At 40.0% G+C, this 22129-nt stretch overlaps 1 protein-coding gene across 16 annotated transcripts in view; it reads right to left on the bottom strand.

Annotated features, from left to right (window-relative positions):
- The window catches only part of cacna1g (calcium channel, voltage-dependent, T type, alpha 1G subunit), a 380213-nt gene that overhangs the window by 171609 nt on the left and 186475 nt on the right, over positions 1-22129 (bottom strand). For all 16 annotated transcript variants that reach the window (XM_074662958.1, XM_074662959.1, XM_074662955.1 and 13 more), the window contains exon 4: positions 15730-15863. In XM_074662958.1, coding sequence (XP_074519059.1) covers positions 15730-15863 — 134 coding nt within the window. The remainder of the gene's footprint in view (positions 1-15729; positions 15864-22129) is intronic.

The raw sequence follows: 22129 nt of genomic DNA, 5'->3' as shown, positions 1-22129 counted from the left end.
AATCCACCTGGACACAGATCATCTCAGGACGCTTCAGTGTGGTGAGTCAAACCGGTACTGTAACATGTATAGTTTATACGTTTATACTCGGCTCTTGGTGGGTGTATCCCTCGGTGGCGGTTGTGTGACTAACTGACATCACAGAGGAGGAGCTGCTTTATCAGATTACTCCAATAAAAAGAAAGGATCCTCGTGTCGTCATGAAGGTCGAAATCTCGCGGCAAAATGTCAATGACCTATTTTCAGAGGCATCAAATCTCGTTCTAGGATATCAGAAAAAATAAAATATCTCATTTTTTGAAAATTCAGGGGGTGAAAGGTCTTGTTTTCAAATTTATTATATTATATGCAAGTATTAAATCAGGGATCAGAATGATATGTCCCCTTTAAACCTGTTGATGGTGTTGCTGAGAGGTAGCATATACAGAGCAAACAGAATGGGACCTAGTACTGATCCTTGAGGCACACCACATTATGACAGGACTGACTCAGAGGTAGAAGGACCAGCAGCAACTGAGACATTTCAGACATACCTACCTATGGTTAATCGTATCAAAAGCTGCGCTAAGGTCGAGCAGAACACGAGCAGCACTCTAAGAATTGCTGTGAAAGTCGTGCCGAGAGATGTGTTAGCTTAGCGCAGCTTCACCAAAAGAACAAAAGATGAAGCCACAAGCTGCAGGACATAACGTAGCATTCAGACGCCGAGGAAACACATGGTTTGAGCAGCTCCTTTATGAGCTCGGAGAAGCTCAATCAGGGGTTCAGGAGACAGATTATTGAACTTTAATTCAGCAGATCGCAGGAAAATGACGCTGGATGAATAATTCATGGTGTTGCTGGAAGGTTAATACAGATAAACAATAACTCGCCTCACGACAGCTCCGCTCCTGACCTGATGTGATGATAACGACACGTTTACCCAGGTTCAGCTCTTCATTCATTCAGCTGAGTTTCTGTGTTGTCTTTTTAAAACGGCTGCTTCCTCCTTCTTTTGAAGGTTTTTGACGACTATTTGACAATTTCAGACATTTGCATATAAAATGTGAACACCCTGGAGTGAAAGCATCCAACCATGAAATATTAATACATAATAATGAGAAGTGAGGAATGTGGTCTAGTGACAGACTTTTTGGGGAGTTTTTGGAAAACGTCAGCTCATGTCTTGTTAGATCATAAGATAATTATTTTTTGCATGCAGGAGCTCCAGGATGAGCACATCACAGGAAAGTAAAAGCAGCAGACTCTTCAGGTCAGTGCCTGGACACCAGCTGACGAGCAGCGCCTGATAATACCGGAGAAGAAAGTGCATGTGGCATCATTTGGGAGAAAGTGTGAGAGGAAAAACCACAGAGAACAGACAGATGGAGTGTTTTCGTGCTGAATCAGATTGAAAGCTTTTCATCAGCAACACTTTGTACCATCAACCCACTCTGCTGCTTATCTAACCCAAATGTTAACCAACTTGTTCCTTGTAATCACAGAGCTGCGTATCTGGCTTCCTGTTTCAGAGATCAGACACGGAGATGGGATTCTTCCCTCGCTAAGTCAGAGCGCTGAGCTGCAGAGGAACATTTCTTCATACCATCAGAATGTGGTGATCCAGGATTGATTTGCTTTCTGTTTCAGTTTTCTGCTGTTTCTCTGTGATTCTTGTCTTATGTTTCTGTTTCCTGTGTTAATCTTAATTATTAGGGTCCTCGGCCTGAGGAAGAGGGCGCTATTGTTCCTGTTTCTTTCTTATTATTCCACACCGTCAATGATCACTTATAACACCCTCTAAGCATGCTCAGACACTCACGAAAATTGGCACATACCTCACATTTGGCAAATAATTTGCTAAAATACTGAAATAATTCCCCAATATCCCATAATATGCTCTCTAGCGCCACCTAGGCATTCAAAAACACACTAAAATGGCTCTAACAGAGGCTAGGAACGCTCAAAAACTCACCAAAATTGGCAAACACATTACAAGCACCCAAAATTTTTATATGACACCAAACATGACCCCCAACATACCATAATTTGCTCTATAGCACCACCTAGGCACTCAAAAACACACTAAAATGGCTCTAACAGAGGCTAGGAATGCTAAGAAACGCACCAAAATTGGCACACACCTCACATTTGGCAAAGAATTTGAGAAAATACTGAAATAAACCCCCAAAATCCCATGATATGCTCTATAGCGCCACCTAGGCACACTAAAACAGCTCTAGCGGGGGCTAGGAATGTCGTAGAGAGATGAAACCAACTTCAAAATTTTTGTCTCATTGAGATGCACAAAAAAGGAATGAGGCAAGAACGACCGGCATGAGCCCTGAGGACCCGTCTAACATGTTGGGCATGTGACTTAGACGCGATTCACAATTTTGACGACTTTGGACTCGACTTGACAGTTTCATCAAAGACTTGTAACTCGTCTTAGACTTTGATATCAATGACTTAGGATTTGACTTGAACTTTAGTCTAATGACCTGAAAGCACTTGTGTTTTTTAAAGAGTGTGCTGAAAAAATCTGCCCCCATTCAAAGTATTCGTGGCAGTTATCCTGTCATTTCACGACAACAGATTTTCCCACAGAATTCGCCTCATTGAATGCATCTCCAAACTTCCAATCAGGTTTGAGAACAAACAACGATGGTTTGGTTTAAATTACATTCATTTCATTCACATTCTCAAATTACAAAGCAATGGCCTCTGCCTGAAACTAATGAAAGTGCCCTGGAACAGAAGTTGAACCCGTAACTTCCCACCCATGAACTCATACAAGTCACGACTTGTGACGTCACAACCATAGACTGTATAAAACATGGACGTAGTCTCCTTGATGTCACCCGTCTGTTTCTGAAACGGAAATTGAAGCAGATCGGCTATTGCGGCCATATTGGAAGTGGGAAGGGCTTTTCGTACAGCGACAGCAAGCCTTTTGATCACGTGACCTTCAGCTGTGCCTCTGATTGGGCGAGCTCGCTATCTTAATATCCCCTGAAAAGCCGAGTTAGAAAAAAATTCACCCCCTGTACAGTGTGTGCTGGTAGTAAAATTAGCGACTCACACAGGAGACGTTTTTTGAACCAGGGTGTAAATAGGTTAATTTTTGCTTTTTTTGGCTTGGTGTGTTTGTGACTTCCTGTACTTCCAGAGCCAGCCTCAAGTGGACATTGGAGATTAAGCAGGTTTCAGCACTTCAGCATTGTCTCATATTCTTAGACCGGAGGTTGCTGCTTGGTCACAATATGATAATATAGTAATATAATATTATTATTATACAATAGCTCTGATGTTAGCTCGTTTTTGGTGTTTTAATCAGTACAAAATACATCCATGTATAACGATAAACACCGTAAAATATAAAGCTTAAGCTGCTGTTACCCTATGCCCTGTTTCCTCTCCTCTGTTTGACTCAGATGAGCAGGTTGTGCCTCTCTTAGTGATTAAAATAAGTAAGAATTATGTTTATATTCTCTGCCATGTTGGTTTGTTTACATACCAGAATTCTTTGCGCTCAATCCAAAGTTGTAATTTGTCTTTCAGATCAGAACTCGAAGGTTTCAACTGGGAAATTTCTGAGCTACGGGTTTCCTGGGCTGCAGCATAAGTCCTCCCTGTGTTTCCCTCCTGCTGATTGCTCCTCATGTGTTTCACCTGTGTCTTAAACCACACCTGTGTTTGATGGCCCCCCTGTCTGTATAGCCTCCTATAGTGCTTCCTTGTGAGTCTTGGTTTTCTCTGTATTTCCTCTAGAGTTTTTAAGGATTTTGAAACAGTTTTGATTTTTCTGTTAAGGATTTTTGGAGTCTAGTGAAGATAAAAACCTTTTTTGTGTATCTGCTTCTGGGTCCACCTCCTTTTGTTTCCTGTTCTTCTGGATTCCTGACAAAACGAACTGACAAAGAAACTCAAGAAACACGGAGGCCTTGTGTCCGCTTACTAAAATCGATCGTCCACACGCACCGGGAAAGCATGCCAAAAACGTGCATCTTGAAGCACGCCAAACCAATATTTGTCAGTGTTTTCAGACCTGAAACCTGTGCCAACCAATCATATTGAGCCCTCATCATTCAGGTGTGACTTTTGAGAACCAAAAACTCTTGTTTACCAGCGTCGACACAAAACCATGAGGAAAACATGAGGAGCAATCAAACAGAAGATGAACACAGGAAACACAGAAACAGCAAAAATCTGATACATAAGGAAACTAAAACCCAGAAAACAAAAGTAAATCAGACCGAATCATCACACAGGACTGTTACAGCGACGCTCACAGTCACATTTTCTCCTACAGGCAGTGACATTTCAGTTCGTCTGTAAACATGCAGAAAAAGACGTGAGGAGACGATGGAGATCAGCTCTTTGTGTGATTAGAAAAGAGCAGAGCGTTGCTGTGATCAGGCTGAACACTGCCAGCACACGGAGAGTATCGACTTTCTGAGCACGGAGAGGGATTCCCTGCGATCATTAATGAAAGCAGAATTAATCGGGGATACAGGATGAATAAACAGCCTCAGCAGGACGCTCTCTGATTGCACTTTGCTTCAGCGCTTGTGTAAAACATGGACATGCATACCTGTTAAGCTCTGAAATATTCTGCTCACACTTCCACTTAACTTTGTTGTTTCTTAATCATTCCTCCATGCTCCAGCAGCCCTATCTGGCCTCCACCGCTCCTATCTGGCTGATAATATATCGCCCATCCTCTGACCCACTTGTAGTGGGAAGATAATCTAGCTAATGGAGGAGAACCCGGTGGATAAGGACGCCAGGACGAGGAAATACAGCAGTCCAGTCCTGTAGCTGAGCCGAGCGAGCTCACAGTGAGAGCCCTGATGGATTTTCAACAGCAGACAGTTTATTTAATGGCCGTCATTGTTCATGGATGCCGTATCCTTGCCTGTGTCCTTTCTCCTCTCACTCACTCTGTCCCCCTCTGACAAAAACATCCCTTACTCTCCCCCTCCCTCTCTTTCTCTTTACAGCGCCGCTTTCTGTGTGATAACAATAAAAGAGACTGATTTTCTTTCTGCCTGAGAGTGTGATGAGAAAACAGATATCAGGAGCATGTTTACGGTGAGTGCTGAGCCTTGATCGAACATGTTATCAACACGTATGTTTAAATCAGGAGTGAAAAACAGTCTGATGTGACCACACCCAGAGCAGTAAAAAACCAAGACGACCTGATCCAGAGAGAGCAGATAAAGGCTGTTTTTATACAACAGTGGAACAACAATGTCCTACACTGTAAAAAAAAAAAAAAAAAAAAAAAAAAAAGTTGATCCAAATTAACTTAAAGTGTCATATAATTTGAACTTGGAATAAAGGTCAAGAAAACTACAAAAGGTAATAATAATAGTAATAATAATAATAATAATAATACTCAAAGACGCTTTACACAGGTTAATAATAATGATGAGATGTTGGTTGAATTTAATTAATCAAGCTTTTACAGCGAAGTATTTTTTGTTGTGATAGTATCGCATCATCACATCTCATTTATTAGCATAAACACTAAACACACTGTAAAAATCACTGAGTACATGGGCCCATGCCCTGTGGAGTCGGTCCGTGTGGTGGAGCACAGACATCTGGTCCGTGCAGCGGAACACAGACGTCCGGTCCATGCTGCAGAGCACAGACAGCCAGTCTGTGCAGCAGAGCACAGATAATTGTCCATGCAGTGGAGCACAGACAGCCAGTCCATGCAGTGGAACGCAGAATGGTGGTCTGTGCAGTGGAGCACAGATAGTCATCAATGCAGCAGAGCACAAACAGCCAGTCCATGCAGTGGAGCGCAGACGGGTGGTCTGTGCAGCGCAATGCAGTTGGGCGGTCTGTGCAGTGGAGCACAGATAGTCATCCATGCAGCAGAGCACAAACAGCCAGTCCATGCAGCGGAGTGCAAACAGCCCCCCACTTTGTAACATCTCAATGTACAGCGGGGTCTTATATCCACTGTGTTTCCTCCTTCCTCTTGGTTACCAAACGTCATCACAACAACAAAAATTCTTTGATGTCAAACAACGGCAAAAGTACTGGCAGCAGGTTTAACATTATTTCACTATTCATTACTGTGTAATTTTTACAGTGCTGTATTTAAACAAAACATAAACAAGATGAGGTAGGTGTGGTTTATTCCCACTCCCACCCAAATACCTTCATTGTCAAGTCGATCCATGTGGACGTAAATTTTAAGTGGCAAACATTTTGTAGTTGAGATGATGCCATCAATGTTCTCACAACAACTACAGTTAGCTTTTTTCATACTGACTTAAAATAATATGTTAGAACAACAAATGTGCAAAATCACTTTTTACAGTGTAGCATCAAATTTGTGGCTTTCCATTCACAATCTGCTGTAACACTTAGATTCAGAGTTGATCAGAATTGTCTTAGAAAGAAATCCACGTTCAGCTTCACAGAGACGATAAATCAATCCTCTTTCTGCATCTCCTCTCCTCCTCTGTTCTCCCTAACTAAGTTTTCAGATTCTCTGCCCACTTTTAAACCCATCCTCCCTTCCTCCTGACATCGCTGCCACCCACACACTTCCTTCTCCATCCTCCCAGTTTTTTTTCTCTCTCTCTCTCTCTTCTTTGCCTCTGCCGCCTGCTAAACTGGGCTGGAGCTGAATCAAAGTGTCATCAATAAATCATGAAAAGAAGAAATGAGAGGGCTCTGAGGATTAGGCTCGGTGCCTCTCTCTGCGCGTCTCTCTCAGGTCTGAAATCCAAGATGATGAGATGAATATTTGAAGCCAATTAAAGGTGCTAAGTTTGCCTTTTAAATATCAATATGTAATTGTTTGATACATTTATGAATTCAGCTAATTAGCATGAATGATTGCGGCCAAGGGATGAGTCATTTAACATCTTTAAGTTGGTTGCAGTGTCTTGAAAAAGTCACTGAGTGTCTGGAAAATCAACAAAGACGAAAATATCCACGTTTCACGCTTTAAATTTATTTGAATTTGTTTCTATTCTGATATTTGGAACGAGAGCGCTAATAGCTTCCAGATTTAGCCCCAACCGTTTAGTTGAAGTGGTGGACTTTGTTGCAGCACCCACTTAGCATGATAGCAACCACACTAGAGTTAGCTGAAAGGCTGTGGATGATCCCTCTCCAGGAGTCAAAGGCAGGTACCGCTTCAGTCCAACGAAGCCACAGAAACCTCTTTAGCACGAGTAGGTAACACAGAATAAATCAGTCACAGCATTCGCCCCATGAGCTGCACCGAGGAGCCAATAACGTCACAGCATGTAGGCTGAATCTTGAACATGTTGTAATAGCAGAAATGAAAGGTAGTGCATGCTGGGAATTTGACATTTCAGTTTGTGCAGATATAGCAGCGCTGTGCCTTTCCCCCCCGTCTTTAAACATCAGATCACATGACGAACTCAGAGTCCGGCGAAGCAATCGACCGAGCCTCCTGAGCTCCCCTCCTCTCTCCGTCTGCTTCTTTCTGCTAATCTATCACCCTCCCTCCTCCTGCTCCCTCCTGACTCCCCCACTTACTCTCAGATATCCTTTCTGTCTCTCTCCATGAGAAATCCAGCCACAGAGAGCGTGTTAAATCAGATCGATGGGCTATGGATAGGATTTCTTGTCTGCTACAGAAAGTGTTGGTGCTCTCTGCTTTTCAGACTCTTTCTTCTATTGACTCAGTTTCCACTGCAGCAATCTCCCAATCAGAGGAAAATCACCAGCAACACGTCGGTGGTTCCCACTGACTGATGAAGCACTTTTAGGAGTGGCTGGTTTCATATTATACAACATGATTTAATGATAGGAGAAAGAGAGTCCTGATGAATTGTTGATAACGCCGTCTTATGCTGATGAAAAATGTAGAGCTGCTGGGCAGTGACATATGGGCGGCTGAAAATACTCTGACTGCTGCTTTGGGGAAATAGATCTGGAGATATTGTCTTAATCACACGAAACGAAAGAGTCCCACCTGTCGCATATTAATTTTCAGTACGTAACATACACTCAAAAAAGGAACATTGGTGTTTGTTCAATCAGCATAAATAAAACATGTAGCTTCTACTAGATTATTTCATGTTTAGTGGTTAAACATGATCAAAACATGTTTCAGCATGATGTGCAAAATTGTTAAAACAACAAAATCACTTCATGTTAACTCAACCTAATTGGTTTAGGTAGGAATCCGATCTGCAACACCTCTCCAGAGCAGGAGGTGGCAGTAATGTGCAATAGGCCTTATTCATCAGAGAGCAGAGCCAGAGGATAACACTGTAAAAAAAAATCTGTCAATCAGTTGAAGTGATGCAACTTTTTTAATCAATCCAACTCAATATTTAAGTTAAGGTTTCCAGTGTATTTTTGTGGATCATATCAACATGAAATTTTGTGTTGGTACAAGTAATAATAGAAGTAGTTGGACCAACTTAAATTATTTAACATGGATTTAGTTGTGATCTCTTAAGAAATTTGAGTAAAATCTACTATGTGTATTTGAGTTACAACAATGAATGTTATTAATTTGAAATAACTTAAAGATAACATGTACATTAAGATTAAATAAATTATCTAGATCTAGATAAAGATATTGCGTGCAACTGCTAAAATTAATAAAATTGGGTAAATTCAACAAAACATTTTTTACAGTGAATTTTGTGGCGTTTCCTCTGACTTATCTCAGGACACATCCCAAAAACCGAGACAAGCCGTCCCACTCTTTGGGACCCTTTCGTAGGAGTCTCTCAGAAGGTGGAGCTACAACACTGCAGACCGTTGATTGGTCGAAAGAATCGTCACTTCCTGTGTGACAGCGGCTGTATTTCTCCTGGTGGCTCACAGTCTTCTCTGAAACAAAGCTTGATTGTTCTTTGTATCAAAGAGCTACATGTTAATCACAAAGAGGATGAAATACTGCATGTCTTCATCATTGCTCTTTGTTTACTGTGTTTTTCTTCTTCGTTGGATTTATTAGCGGGGTAAGCTGCTACGGCGTCAGGCTATTGTTTAACAGCTGCGGCTTTCAGCATCCGGCTTACACGCCGCCTACCACAAGAGGGCACAGTTTGCTGCGGAAACGCGAACGAGTTCAGGCTTAACTGAACTAAACCAAACTGAACCGATCCGGACTGCTTGGTGGAAACGCAGCTCAACATGTTGAATTGAAAAACTCTGAGATTTTATTTCTAAACAAGTTAAAATTTATTACCAAGGATGGGCGCGTACTGGTGTCAGGTATCGGGCCGATACCAGCAGCCGATTCTCAACTTTAACTTTAACTTTAACTTTATTTGATTTATATGACACTTTGCCTCACAGAGGATAAAAACAAAACAAAAACAAAACAAAGCCAAACAGAAATAAGAAACAAAGGAATACCATAAAAACCCCAAACCTCCCACCCCCACAAATATACCCGCACACACAAACATACACACACCGTCACACATACACAGGCTGTTGATGAGGAGACATGGCTGGGCACCAAGATCTGAGGTGAGGAAAAAGCTACCTTTAGGGGCCGTGCAGACCGGGAGGAGCCATGCTCCATGGCTGAAGGGGGCGCCACCACAGGGACCACCCCAGCCCAGGCAGAAAGGAGGCTCCACATCAAGGCAAAAAATCTAACATCCAGTAAGTCATCCTCACCAGTAGTTGGCGCCACATTGCTGCGCTTTGACATCACAACAAATATGCATCAGGTCTTGTTCAGACAACATGAATGAACCAGAGAGAGTTTTTATTTTGCACATCAAGTTTATTTTTAAAAAATACTCTAAATCTGACAGTTTTTATTTTGAAATGTTAATTTATTAAAATCAAACTTTAAACTCAGAGAGAGTTCTTTGTTTTCTTTTTAATTTTGTACTTGTACTATCTTTGATCACTTCATGGTCCCAAAATCTGGTTTAAAGACCCAGGGTGATCAAGTCTTTTCCGTGGTGGCTCCCAAATTATGGAACCACCTGCCTCAAGAAATTGGAAAAGTACCCCACCCTACTGACTTTCAAATCGTGTCTTAAAAATCATTTTTATTCTTTGGCTTTTAATTCAGCATTAGATGTGTGATCTATGTCCTTTTATGTTTTTTTTTTGTTGTTGTTGTTGTTTTTTTCCGTGTTAACTCCTTTGTTTTTATGACTCTTATTTGTTTCGATGTGTTATTTTAATTCATTTTATTTGTTTTATTGATTTTTTTTTAACTGTGCAGCACTTTGATAAACTAAATTGTTTTTAAAATGTGCTATATAAATAAAGTGGATTGGGTTGGATTGGATTGGAAATTAATCAGTCACTGTGAAATCAAATTTGAAGTATCAAAAGTACTATGGTGGTATCAGCGAATACTTAAGAGTACTGGTATCGGTCTGAAAAAAAAAGTGGTATCGAACATCCTCATTTATTACCACATAACACATTTTAAGATAGAGATACACTGATATGGTTTTTTCAGGGTTGATATCGATACCAATGTTCAGTGGACAAGAAAGCTAATGACCGATATTTGGAGCCGATATTCACTCGTGGTGAAAGTGGAGAAACTAGCGTCAAAATTTTGAGTAGTACAAACTCAAACACTAAACTTTGTTTAAAGCCTTTAAGCATGTTTATCAAACAGCTCCCAGGCTCAGCAGCTGGATCAAAAATTGAAATGAAAACTTAAAAAAAAAAAGGCTGATGCCGATGTGCCTTAAAATGCTAAATATCGGCGCCGATAATCCGTCTGCCCCTACACTGTATCATGTCAGATGTGAAAGGTCCCCATCCCTGGCTGAAAAGTTAAAGAATAGACCCGAGCCTTCTTTATCCCTGACGTAATCTGAAGGAAGTTTTCTTTTCTTAGAAAGTGCTCTCATCAGCGCTGTCCTCACTTTGCTCCCCTTCAACCGACGAGTTATAAATCATGAAAACATCCTCACAAAGTCAACAAAAGTGAAACATCAAGTATTTAAAAGACGACTGCGCAGCAGCAAAGTGACGGATGAGATGAAGAGCTTTGTGAAAGTGAAAAGTCATTTATCGACTGGGACTCTACCACCAATAAACAAGACAGAGGCGAATCCATCCTCCTCTCCTTAAAAACTCCCAGCACATCGCTCCTCTCCTCTCTGCGTTCACACTCCACCTGTTCGCGCCCTCATCCCTCCATCTCTGCCGCCGTCTCCCTCCTGACACCGAGGTGATTAGGAGGAGAGAGTGCAGACCTGCTGAAAAAGCAGCTTAGCTGTAATTATCGACTCGGAAAGAAACAAACAGTTCATCAGAGCCTTCCTCTGCAGACTTAACAACTGTTGCCAGGATGTATTAAATGCTCCACAACCAGCCGTTTCCATGGTAACCATTGTCTCCGTTTGGCAGGGGGCTCGCTGTATAGACGAGTTTTGTTTTTTTTTATCCCAAAATGGCAACAAAGTGTGACCAGAGAGAGCACAAACAAAGATTAACATACACCCTGACGTGCTCGCAGACAGAAGCCGACATACATGCAGACGTTGGAGAGACGACGCCGCAGCAGAGTTCATTTCATGCTCCATGTTTCCTGTTTTATATCATTCATGCTCTGATAAACACCTCAATCCATGGCAACCCTTTTTTTTTCATGAAGCATGGCAGAGAAATTAAAGAGCGACAGGAAGGAAGCTCAGGTAGGAAGAGGGAGACGACTACACACAACACTGCCAACAACTGGAACTTCATTGAGTGTTTTTGTCTTTTTTTAAGCAAAAAGTGTTTATTTTACCTAATATGAGCCACAGTCACCTGACGGGCCACAAATAAATTACTTATTTCAAGTTATTTAAAGACAAAAACAAAGTCTGTATGGAAGCCCATTTGTGCCAGTTAAAAAGGAGGAAAAGGTATAATTATATGACAAAAAATCACAATTATTAGATTAAAAAAAAAATAAAAAAAATGTTGATATAAAAAGTCACAATTACAAGGTATAAAATTAAAAATAAAAAGATAAAAAAATAAATTTGTAAAATATATGAAGTTAAAAATGAACTACAAAAATTAATAATAATAGAAAAAAAGTAAAAAATGAAATGCTAAAAAATTTAATCTATAAAATATATTAAGTCAAAAATGTGAAATAAAAATTCATAATATAAAATAAAAAGTTGGCAATGAAAATATAAAAGTTAAATTTATAAAATATATGAAGCCGAAATTGTGAGATAAAAAGTCAAAAATCATAAAATAAAAAGTTGACCATAAAAAAATAAAAATTGAATTTTTAAATTATATGAAGTCAAAATTATGAGATTTAAAGTTGACAATAAAAAAATTAAAAAAAAAAAAAAAAAAAAGAATATATAAAGTCAAAATTGTGAGATAAAAAGTCAAAATCATAAAATAAAAAATCTGACAACGGAAAGATTTTTTTAAAAATGTAAAATATATGAAGTTGAAATTGTGAGATTAAAAGTCAAAACTATGAGATATAAGATTTAAGTGTTGTGATAAAATTTTGATTGTGAGATGAAAAAGCAATAATTGGGACACAAAATTGAGATAATTTTAAGATATAAATGTTACATTTAGACATAAAAAGTCATTGGAATTATATTAAAAGTAGAGATTGTGAGATTAAAAAGCCATAGCTATAAAATAAAAACATCTAAATATGAGAGAAAATTCAAGCCTATGAGATTTAAGTTGAAAAATCAGATAAAAAGTTATAATTCTGAGATAAAAAGTCAAAACAATGAGATGAAAAGTCATTTTAATAACATAAAACATCTTTTTCTAATAGGATTAAAAGTCATAATTATAAGATAAAAATGAAAGTATTTTTTAACCGAGGAAATGGGCTGGATCTCTTGTGACAAGTTAAAAAAAAATCTGTCAATGAAACAAGTGGAAAGTCACTTGTGTAAGGACATTATTCTAGTTTCAAGCAAATTTACGGCAAATTCCTTTTTTTCTATTGGCAGATTTTTTTTTTTTATTGTGTTACAAACAACTCAGACCTCATCTTTGTCTTTAAATAACTTGGAATAAGACATTTTTCTGGACTGGTCTAAAAAGACTTTTTACTAAAATAAGACAAAAACACTTGTGTGCAGATTTTCCTGCTGTCCCTGAATCTGTCTCTGACCTGCTCATCCATCCCGTGCTGCTGATGCTAACGCCTGTTTGAGCGTGTGTGTTCACTGTTTCATTGACCCTGTTTCCCCTCAGCTGTAAATAAAAGTGTCATCAGCATCAATCCTTTTTGAATATCTTCATTCATTACAGCTTTAACGAGCACCTTGATGATTAGCATTACCCCAGATTTTACTGCCTGATACTGTAGTTTAATTTTGAACACCTCTTTAAACGACCTTATTATCACTCAGCGGTTCAGCGCCTGAACACTTGGCATGGAGGTGCTTCCTGTCTAGAGTCCTCTGGTGCCCTGGCACTGGATTAGTTACTCCCTGAGCTCGGGAGAACAATGAGGAAGCAGTTTTATGATGTAGGATAACAGGAGAAGATGAGCACTGATAGAAGAATGCAGAGAGGAGGAATCAAACGCAGAGCGAGCGAGCAATAATAAAGCTCAGGGCTGCCAGAGCAGGGAAGACTCTAACGGTGACGATGTTTCAGGAGTATCTCTGCAGATAAAGGAGGCGAAAGTATTCTGATTCATTTAGAGACGTACAACACAAGCAGGAATTTAGACAGAAGGGAAACCTTAGTGCGATAAAGTGCTACAAGTTATTTGGCGGCAAGTGCTGCTTATGTCTCCGTAACTAACCACCGTCAATCTGAGACCTACTGACTCCTTCAACCCCTGAGGACAAAGAGGAGAAGGCTCAGATTAAGGGTCTAAGTGTTCCCTGATCAGATGAGTCTTCAGACATCACTTAAAGTAGAAAGGGACTCTGTGGATCGTATAGAGTTAGGTAATTCATTCACCATTTGGGATCAACAGAGGAGAAGAGTCTGGCTAGTGATTTGGAGCCGCGCTGAGCTGGGAGCACCAGGCGTCTTTAACAAGCAGAGCGTAGAGGACCAGGAGGAGTGTAGACCTGGATGAGGGACCCCAGGTAGGCAGGTGAAGCCAGTTTTTTCGGCCAGTTAAAGACCAGACGTGCTGCTGCTTTTGGTTTAAAGCTCCCATATCCTGCTCCTTTTCTGCAGTTTAATCTGGATCATTGATGTCTTCATGAAATGGTAGTGACATGTTTTGGTCCAAAAAGCCAATAAATCAAGCACAGCAGCATTGTTTCCAGGCTCTCATAGCCCCTCTGTTCAGAACGCTCTGATTTAGTGGGCGTGGCCTTCATATGTAAATGAGCCACCGCTGATACCGCCCCGCTCTTCCACGTCACTGAGAGCGGCGCCACGAGCTCCGAGTGCACAATGTTTAGAAAACAGAGAAGCTCGTTTACTGTAACATTACAGGCTAAAACAACAGGCTAACTGCAGCTAAAGTTAGCATCCTGAAGCTAACACAGAGACAGGGGGGACACTGAGGAAAAGCTCTTCCATCTGCTCCACAGCACACAGCATTTAAAATACTCACATTTCCAGGGTCCCAGGTTTGTTGGAGGATGGTTGGTAATGCGCCTGGATTCAGGACCAGTCTATTGGCTAGCCCTCTGTTGGACTGTCCAAAGTTGGAAAAGCAGTCGGCCTTGAAGTGACTAGCACACACATGCTCAGTTTTACTGAGTGTAGCTGGAACATTTCCTGATAAATGAACTCTAGACACTTAGTCTGTCTTCTTCAGAGATGGGAAGCTTGAGCATGGAGCTATGTGGCTGTTTACAGCCAAAAACAGAGCAGTGATGGATCGCTGATGTCGGCAAATCCCCAAAATCCAAACAGCTCGTTTTAGGTCAGGATTTTACATTCACAAGCTCTACTGAGAACAGGTTTGGTCATTAAATATCACATTTTGTGGGCTGGGAGGAAAGACAAAGACCCACACATTTCATCTGCCGGTGGTCTCACTGGATTTTGTATATCTGCTTTCTGCAAGGTGTGAAACGACGACTATTGTCTCAGCTGACCTGGAGTTCCTCGAAAAGCCGCTCACACACACACATAGACCTAGACCCTGTTCCTGCTGATGGACAACAGAAGCTGTGGCAGAAGGATGGCATTAAAAACCAGCGGGGGATGAAGTGTGATGAAAATGTCAGACTGAAACCAGCAGGCTATGTTCTGTAACATGTTTAATCAAATTACAGTGTGTGTGAGTGTGTGTATGTGTGTGTGTGGAATCAGAGGATTCTGTCAACGTGGATGAAAGCGGATTATGATGTCAGCGTGTGTGCGAGTGTGTCTTTGTTTTACGAGCAGCAAACGACCGTCTTGTGAGTGTGTGGTTAGTTCAATTAGCTCGACACACACTCGACATGTTTCCTCCGTCTCCCTCGCGCTGATAGACTCGTCTCTTCAGATGTTTGACAGATTCTGAGCTCTTAAAAATTAAGTGACTGCTTGCTTCCAATTTGAAGTTAAAGGGCTTTTATGGGACATTCAGGGTGAATTTATTTAATGACAAACTCAGCCGAGCATAAAAGAGAAGACTGATGTTGCTTAGAGGACTGATTTTACCAGCTTCTTGCCTCAGAGCCAGAGTTAATGGACACGCCTTGGCGAGCAGAAAGCCTGGCAGCTTGTTAAAATCTGGGATGATCACATTTACAAGCTCCACACTTACATTCCTGATTCTGAGTTTGTTCATCACCGGTTCAGCGTGTTTGGCAAACCTGTGTCTGTGCAGTTTGTGTCTGGAGCTGCAAAACTCACCCAGCAACAACGATGAAGAAGTCCAAGCGGTTCCACGTGTCTCCGAGGTAACACTTCTTTCCAAAAATCCCCAGAGCCACCATCTTGATCACCATCTCGATGGCGAAGAACGCAAAGATGAAGTCGTCGAAGTCCTGGAGACAAAACCACAGCATCGTGTCAGCATCAGCATCAAAGATCAGACGGTCATTAATCACCTGAAGTTTGATATGATGCTGATTAACACGAGACAAACTTCAGGCAAAATTCTACGGAGGCAAAATGATGAAAATTTTTGGTGTGAAAATAAAATTTGACATTGAGAAAAAAAAAATATAGAAAACTATGGTGGTACCAAAATTGGCATTGATAAAGTTTTGCTGATGTTAAAAATATATATATATATTTTTTTTTTTCATTTTTTCATTTTTACCAATTTTTGCTTTCTGACTTTTTAGAATTCAATTCTTTTTTTTTTTGACCAATAATTTCCAGGATTTTTTTTTCATTTTTGATTAATTTTTTATTCACATACTGTCTTTTTCCAGTTTCAACTTCCTGTCACTCTTTTGGCATGGAAGGAAAAGTTTGAGGGGAGGGGCTAGGATGGTGTGATTTGCATATAATTTGCATATTACTGGTAAATGTTTGACATCCACAAGTTCAGTTTGTTTCTTTCTGCTGCTGTTTATCAAGAAGTAGGTTGGATTAAAGATAGTTTTAAAATGATGTAATAATCCTAATCCAGCTGATGTGACTGCGCATAAAATTGACTCTGCTGAATATTTTGAAAACTTTGATATTTCTCTAACATTTCTTTATTACGAGGAATAGCCCCTTGAGATAAGTGATCTCGTTTTCGAGGGGATCCTCAGATTCAAAACAAAGTAAAGAGCAGAATAGCGTAATACAAGATAGAAAATTATATGTACACATGAAAAAGTATATGTAAACATAAACAGCAATAAAAAAAAAAAAAAACAAAACAAAACAAATGTTATATGTTTATGAGGTTTTGTCAGCGATGACGCAGAGAAAGACTCGGGGTCGTATACTCGATAACAGTTTGAGGATAAAATTGTAATAAAGTAATTGGCCGAAAACGTTACTGACACCACTGTCTCAACCCACAGCTGGTGTCAGTTTTCAGAGAGATGTGCTGTTAGCTAGGAGACTGACTGGTGAAAGTTTACTCAGGGTCAAAGAGACCTCACAGACACAAGCTGGAGACAGAAGCTAACCTTCTATCTGCCAGATAAACATACATCAGCTTGCACACTTGATCTAAAACTTTAGTCTGTCATTTTTTTATTTTTTTATTTATTTTTTTTTCGGAGCAGTTTCAATTTTTAGCATTTTTTCGCATCCGCCCAGCTCGTTTCTTGGGTAGTTTGACTCTTCAGTGATGCCATAGGCCAATCATTCCCAAAGACTGTGTTGCCAGAGATCTTTTATGGGTCACCAAATTAGTTTCCAGGATGTTTCCATGAATTTCATGCTTTTCTTAACCAGAGGAAGTCTCCCCTCATCAATTCGTTTACTGATGATTGGCTCCTCACGCTGTCATATCTGGTTATGTTTTCGTTCTGAAGGGTCATCAACAATGTTTACTGTAACTGGAAACATGTAACTGTTTTTCAAAAGTTTGAAGCCATGAGCTCAAACAGCCAAAGCCAAACCACCGTAAGTTTCCTATTGTTTTACAGCACTCAGAGGAAAAAGCCACCACTGTGTCACCATCACACATATCAAAGAGCCGACCCATTGATTACGTTGATCGTTAGTTTCCAAAAGAAAGATCTGAAGCCAGTTTGAAAACCCCTTTGAGTTTGAAAGTCCAAAGTCAAGGTGTCTGTCCGTGACTTTTTTTTGGATCCAAAAATCACATCCGCAAAAAACAGACTCAGTGTGCAAAGACTTTAAGTCACAATTAGCTAACACTGACTAGCTTGTGACTAGCACCTGGAAACATGTTGTTTAATCGTTTCAAAACAAACTCTAATCCATTCCACTTCTTAATGAATAAAATCAAAAAGAAACAGACTGACGTGGTTTTGGTGCTCCTTCAAACCCTCCCCTCCACGCCAAACAAGTGCCAGGAAGTTAAAACTGAAAAAAAAACAGTAAGAGAAAAAAAAAAAGTGGTCCAAAAAGAAAAACATCATCAAAATTAAACTGATGCATTTTAATTTTCCCAGGAAACACCCTTATCTCTGCGTCTCTGCGACCTTCCCTGAGAGGTCAGACGCCCCGTGGAAGTGGGAAGAGAAACACCAGCCTCTTTGCAGCTGCAGGAAGTGTCTTGCTCAAGGACACTTCTACCAACCAGATGATTGCACACAGCAGGGGGTCATCTGGCTTAATGATAGTTTTTTTATACCATCAGGCTTCCCCGCTGCCCTGAGAAGAGTCAGGTGACAAATCCCGACCTGTGCAGGGTAAACAATGTAATAACCTGGAAGGGAGCGTCTGATTGAATTAATCTGTATCCTGCCCTCGTTACGGCCTGTCTGTCTGAGTGACTGAGCCCCTCGTCAGGTCGTTATCACCGCGGTGAGGAGGATAAAACAAGGATTAAAGGAGACGCTACCACGATGCTGAAATATAAAACTCAATAAACGCATCTTAACCAGGAGAAGAGAAGGAAATACCCTGTGTAACTCAGAGGAATGTAAAGAAGATTCTGGAAGAAGATCAAGGCCGAGGACACCCACTGATATATGAGTCACCCAACATGAACGGAGAAATGTTTAAATATATCAAATCCTGTTAGCCCGGGTGGAGGCTAGCCTCTCTGAGCTCCAGAGTTCATGTGGAAAATGTAGGTTCACACGGGAATGCATGTGTGTATATGTGTGTGTGTGTGTGTGTGTGTGTGTGTGTGTGTGTGTGTGTGTGTGTGTGTGTGTGTGTGTGTGTGTTCTCATTCATCCTCTCTGGAGAGAATTTATGCATTAAAGCCTGAAAGATTTGGGGATGTCCCACTCACAACCTGTTTACAGTTAAACAGACAGCGGCAGCAGGATGCCCCGCCCCCAGCTATGACACAACACTGAGTGTATCTACGGTAACACTTTATTCATCATCTGATTGGATGCTTTAACTTCTGATTAAAGTCACTGTGAGGAGTTTCTAAGTGTCTTAAGGCCCATTTCTCCTCCCTTTATGAATGAAAATTTATCTGTTAACCAATACATCCACCAGGGGGCAGCCCAGAGTCAAAAGTTTATGACGACAAACTCAAAAACAAACATGGCGACTGTGGAGGAGGTGTTGCTGATGTAGCTTTTGAATAAAAGGCAAAAACAGAGGCAGATTTGTAGGACACGGTGGTAGTTGAGGCAAAGTTTGGCCATTGTTATTTCTTGTTATATCAGCTCGGAAAAGCAACACTGCCCCCCTTGGTTTCCAGTGGTACTGCTCCGTTTGGTCTGTATATGTACGTTTTATAGAAAGCTGCAGAAATATGGACAAAATAAATGCAGAGCACGGACAGAAGGCTCCGTCTGTATTTGTGTGTAAAGCTGAGCATAAATGAGCCTTAAGTCTCCATGGCAACACCAGGCTGGCTGATGAAGTTTCGATTTCTTTGTGATTTCTGTGATTAATTTTGTAGTGATGGTGGACACTGGAGCCTAACTGTCAGACAGAAAAAGGACAGAAGAGCAGAAGAAAGAGAAACAGGAGAGAGATAGAGCACGAGCTAAAGGCTAACGTTACACATTACTGAGACATCTCACAGTACCGGGCTGCCGATAGCACTACATATGGATGATGTCTAAACTACTGTATGAACTGACAGTTAGCTTGTTGTCAAATTAGCCTCCAGATATCTCAGAACACTGGACTGCCGATAGCACTACATACAGCCGACTACTACCATGTTTGCTTATGTAAAGGTTCTGCAAAGGCTCAATCAGTTTATATTCCTTTTGTTTTAAACAATAGGCATTTGTATGAAATTCTTCTTAGATGGAAGACAAACAAATAGAGACAAGTCCCTCTGGGTCAACTTTTCAGGGAGTTTGGCGTTTAGGAGTTTTTGCTACAACCCGTCTTGATCGAGTGTGAACAAATTTAGAACCTGCCTATTTATTTTACTTAATTTTTTTATTCATAAAACTGTACATATGGTAAACATTTTTCGATTGCTTTTTTGATTATTTGTTTTCAATTAATTTGAAAAAAAAAAAAGTTTTGAAATTTCAAACATTTTCAAAACTGAAAAATCTTTAAATTAAAAAAATTAAAATAATAATTTGGAATAAAAAAAACTGCTACATTTTGATATTTTTGAAATATCATTAATTTGCAAAATTGAAAAATCTTTGAGTTAAAAAAATAAAAATAATAATTTGAAATTTAAAAAATTGCAAAACATTGACATTTTTTAAATATCAATAAGTTGCAAAACTGAAAAATCTTTGAATTAAAAAAATAATAACAATAATTTGAAATTTAAAAATGCAAAATTTTGACATTTTTGAAATGTCAATAATTCGCAAAAATTAAAAAATTATGGAAAAATTGAAAATTTGCAAAAATTACTACTTTTTTAATAAGAATACTTAAATTTGATAACATATTGATAATAAAGTGGGTTTATTTTGTAATATTTAAGTTTGAAAGTGTAGCTAAGAGGAAGGTGGAAAGCTCAGATTGTCTTATCCAGAAGGAGAGATGTTGTATCTGACCTGAGAAGCTTAAAGAGGACCAGTTCTTTGTCCCCTCTCAGTTTTTGTATCATGGGAATAAGTTGTGTATTCTGTGGCCCTTCAAGGACCTACCACTCCGTCCCTCTGGGTCGACTTTTCAGGGAGTTTGGTGTTTAGGAGTTGTTGTTACAACCCGTCTTGATCGTGTGTGAACAAATTTAGAACCTGCCTGAAAACAAAGCCAAACCACTTTCCCCCAGCAATCTGTTGTAAACATAAAACCAAGCTCATTAATTGAAAGAAATTACAGCAGAAGAGTAATGATGTGAGCTGGCGTTGATGGAAATATCGAGGAGTAAAAACTGGGCTCCATGCTGAGCTGTAAATGACTTCATTGCTTTCTCCTCTCCACTTCATATTTCTTCTCCATTTTCTTTTGTTTAATGAAAGAGCTGCTCGTCACATCTCCGCTGGGGACTAATTACTCATCAATTTTGCATTAGCTAAAGCCCGCACGCCTGCAGAGTACATCATGTAAGGAAGCCCCTCAAAAATTAAAGAGATGGGGAGCATATCTTAACTGTCAAAGTGTCAAATGCAAACGCGCTCTACATGCAGCTCCAGATTGAATTCATCCAAGTCAACAAGACATGCTGGCCTCAGGCGTTTCCAATGAAACACACGGTTCATGCTAGTGCAGCATATGCAACGAGGAGATATTGATTCACGTGACCTCGTGGCTTGATTTCCAGTGAAGCGTGGAGCTTGTTGCTTGATTCTGATGAACACTGATTTAATATCTGAACATGCACGATGAGGTCTGAGGCTACGACGTCGATCTGAGCTCAGGTCTCTGGGGTTCCCTGACGCTAATGATACCGCTCTGACTATTTACAGGAAGGGACATGTGTGTATGTCTGTGAGCTTTGTCACCATGGTTCACTGCTGGTGCACCCACGGGGAGACGGGAGGAGCTGCCTCAGAGGGAGCAGACACCAGTGACCGACGCTGAATGGCTCACTGCTCACACAATCCCTGAATTTCTCCCCTCCACTGCGTTTTTCTGTCTGAAGAGACTCACAGAGCAACACACTTCACCTCCACTGGAAAATATTTCAGCAACTTTTCAAATGTCTGCAGAGAATAATGAGATTTCCACAGGGTGTGAAAACAAAACTGAGAAGTTAATTATGATACATCATCCAGCCTAATCCTCGTTCTAACACGCCTCCTGAAATTGGTTTTCATTCGGCGTGACAGTCAAAATAACGTGGAAGAAGTCACCAAATGAAAGCAAATGTCTTGTGGTAGGAAAAAAGAAATTAAGGCAATTTCTTATCGACTATATCAGGGTCTGCAACCTTCACTTTCAGAGAAGCCGCTTTCTCCACAGAATCTAATTTATCTTCGCGTTGAAGACTTTAAAGTGTATAGCATTAAATATATAGTTAAAACCTATCAAACAATAGGTTTTGCTGATTTATAGAACTGTACATCTGGTGCCTTCATTTTCTTTCATTTTTTACAAATTTCTAGAAAATTTCCCCAATTGTTGAAATTTGCAAAATTTACCTTTTTCTTTATTTAAATAAAATGTTGAGAAATGCTTTTCGAAAAACGAAATTTAAAAAATGTCATTTAATTTTTTTTATAATTACCAAGAAATTGCAAAAGTTTGAAAAAAGCTAATCTATGTTATTTTTACTTCTTTTAACATTTTTTTTTTAATTATAAAACTGTACATATGGTATATTTTTAAATGTTTG

Source organism: Halichoeres trimaculatus, unplaced genomic scaffold, assembly GCF_033239565.1.
Source record: "Halichoeres trimaculatus isolate MK-OKI-2021-1 unplaced genomic scaffold, fHalTri1.1 fHalTri1_scaffold_23, whole genome shotgun sequence".
Lineage (NCBI taxonomy): Eukaryota > Metazoa > Chordata > Actinopteri > Labriformes > Labridae > Halichoeres > Halichoeres trimaculatus.
This window is presented reverse-complemented; position numbering and strand designations above follow the sequence as displayed.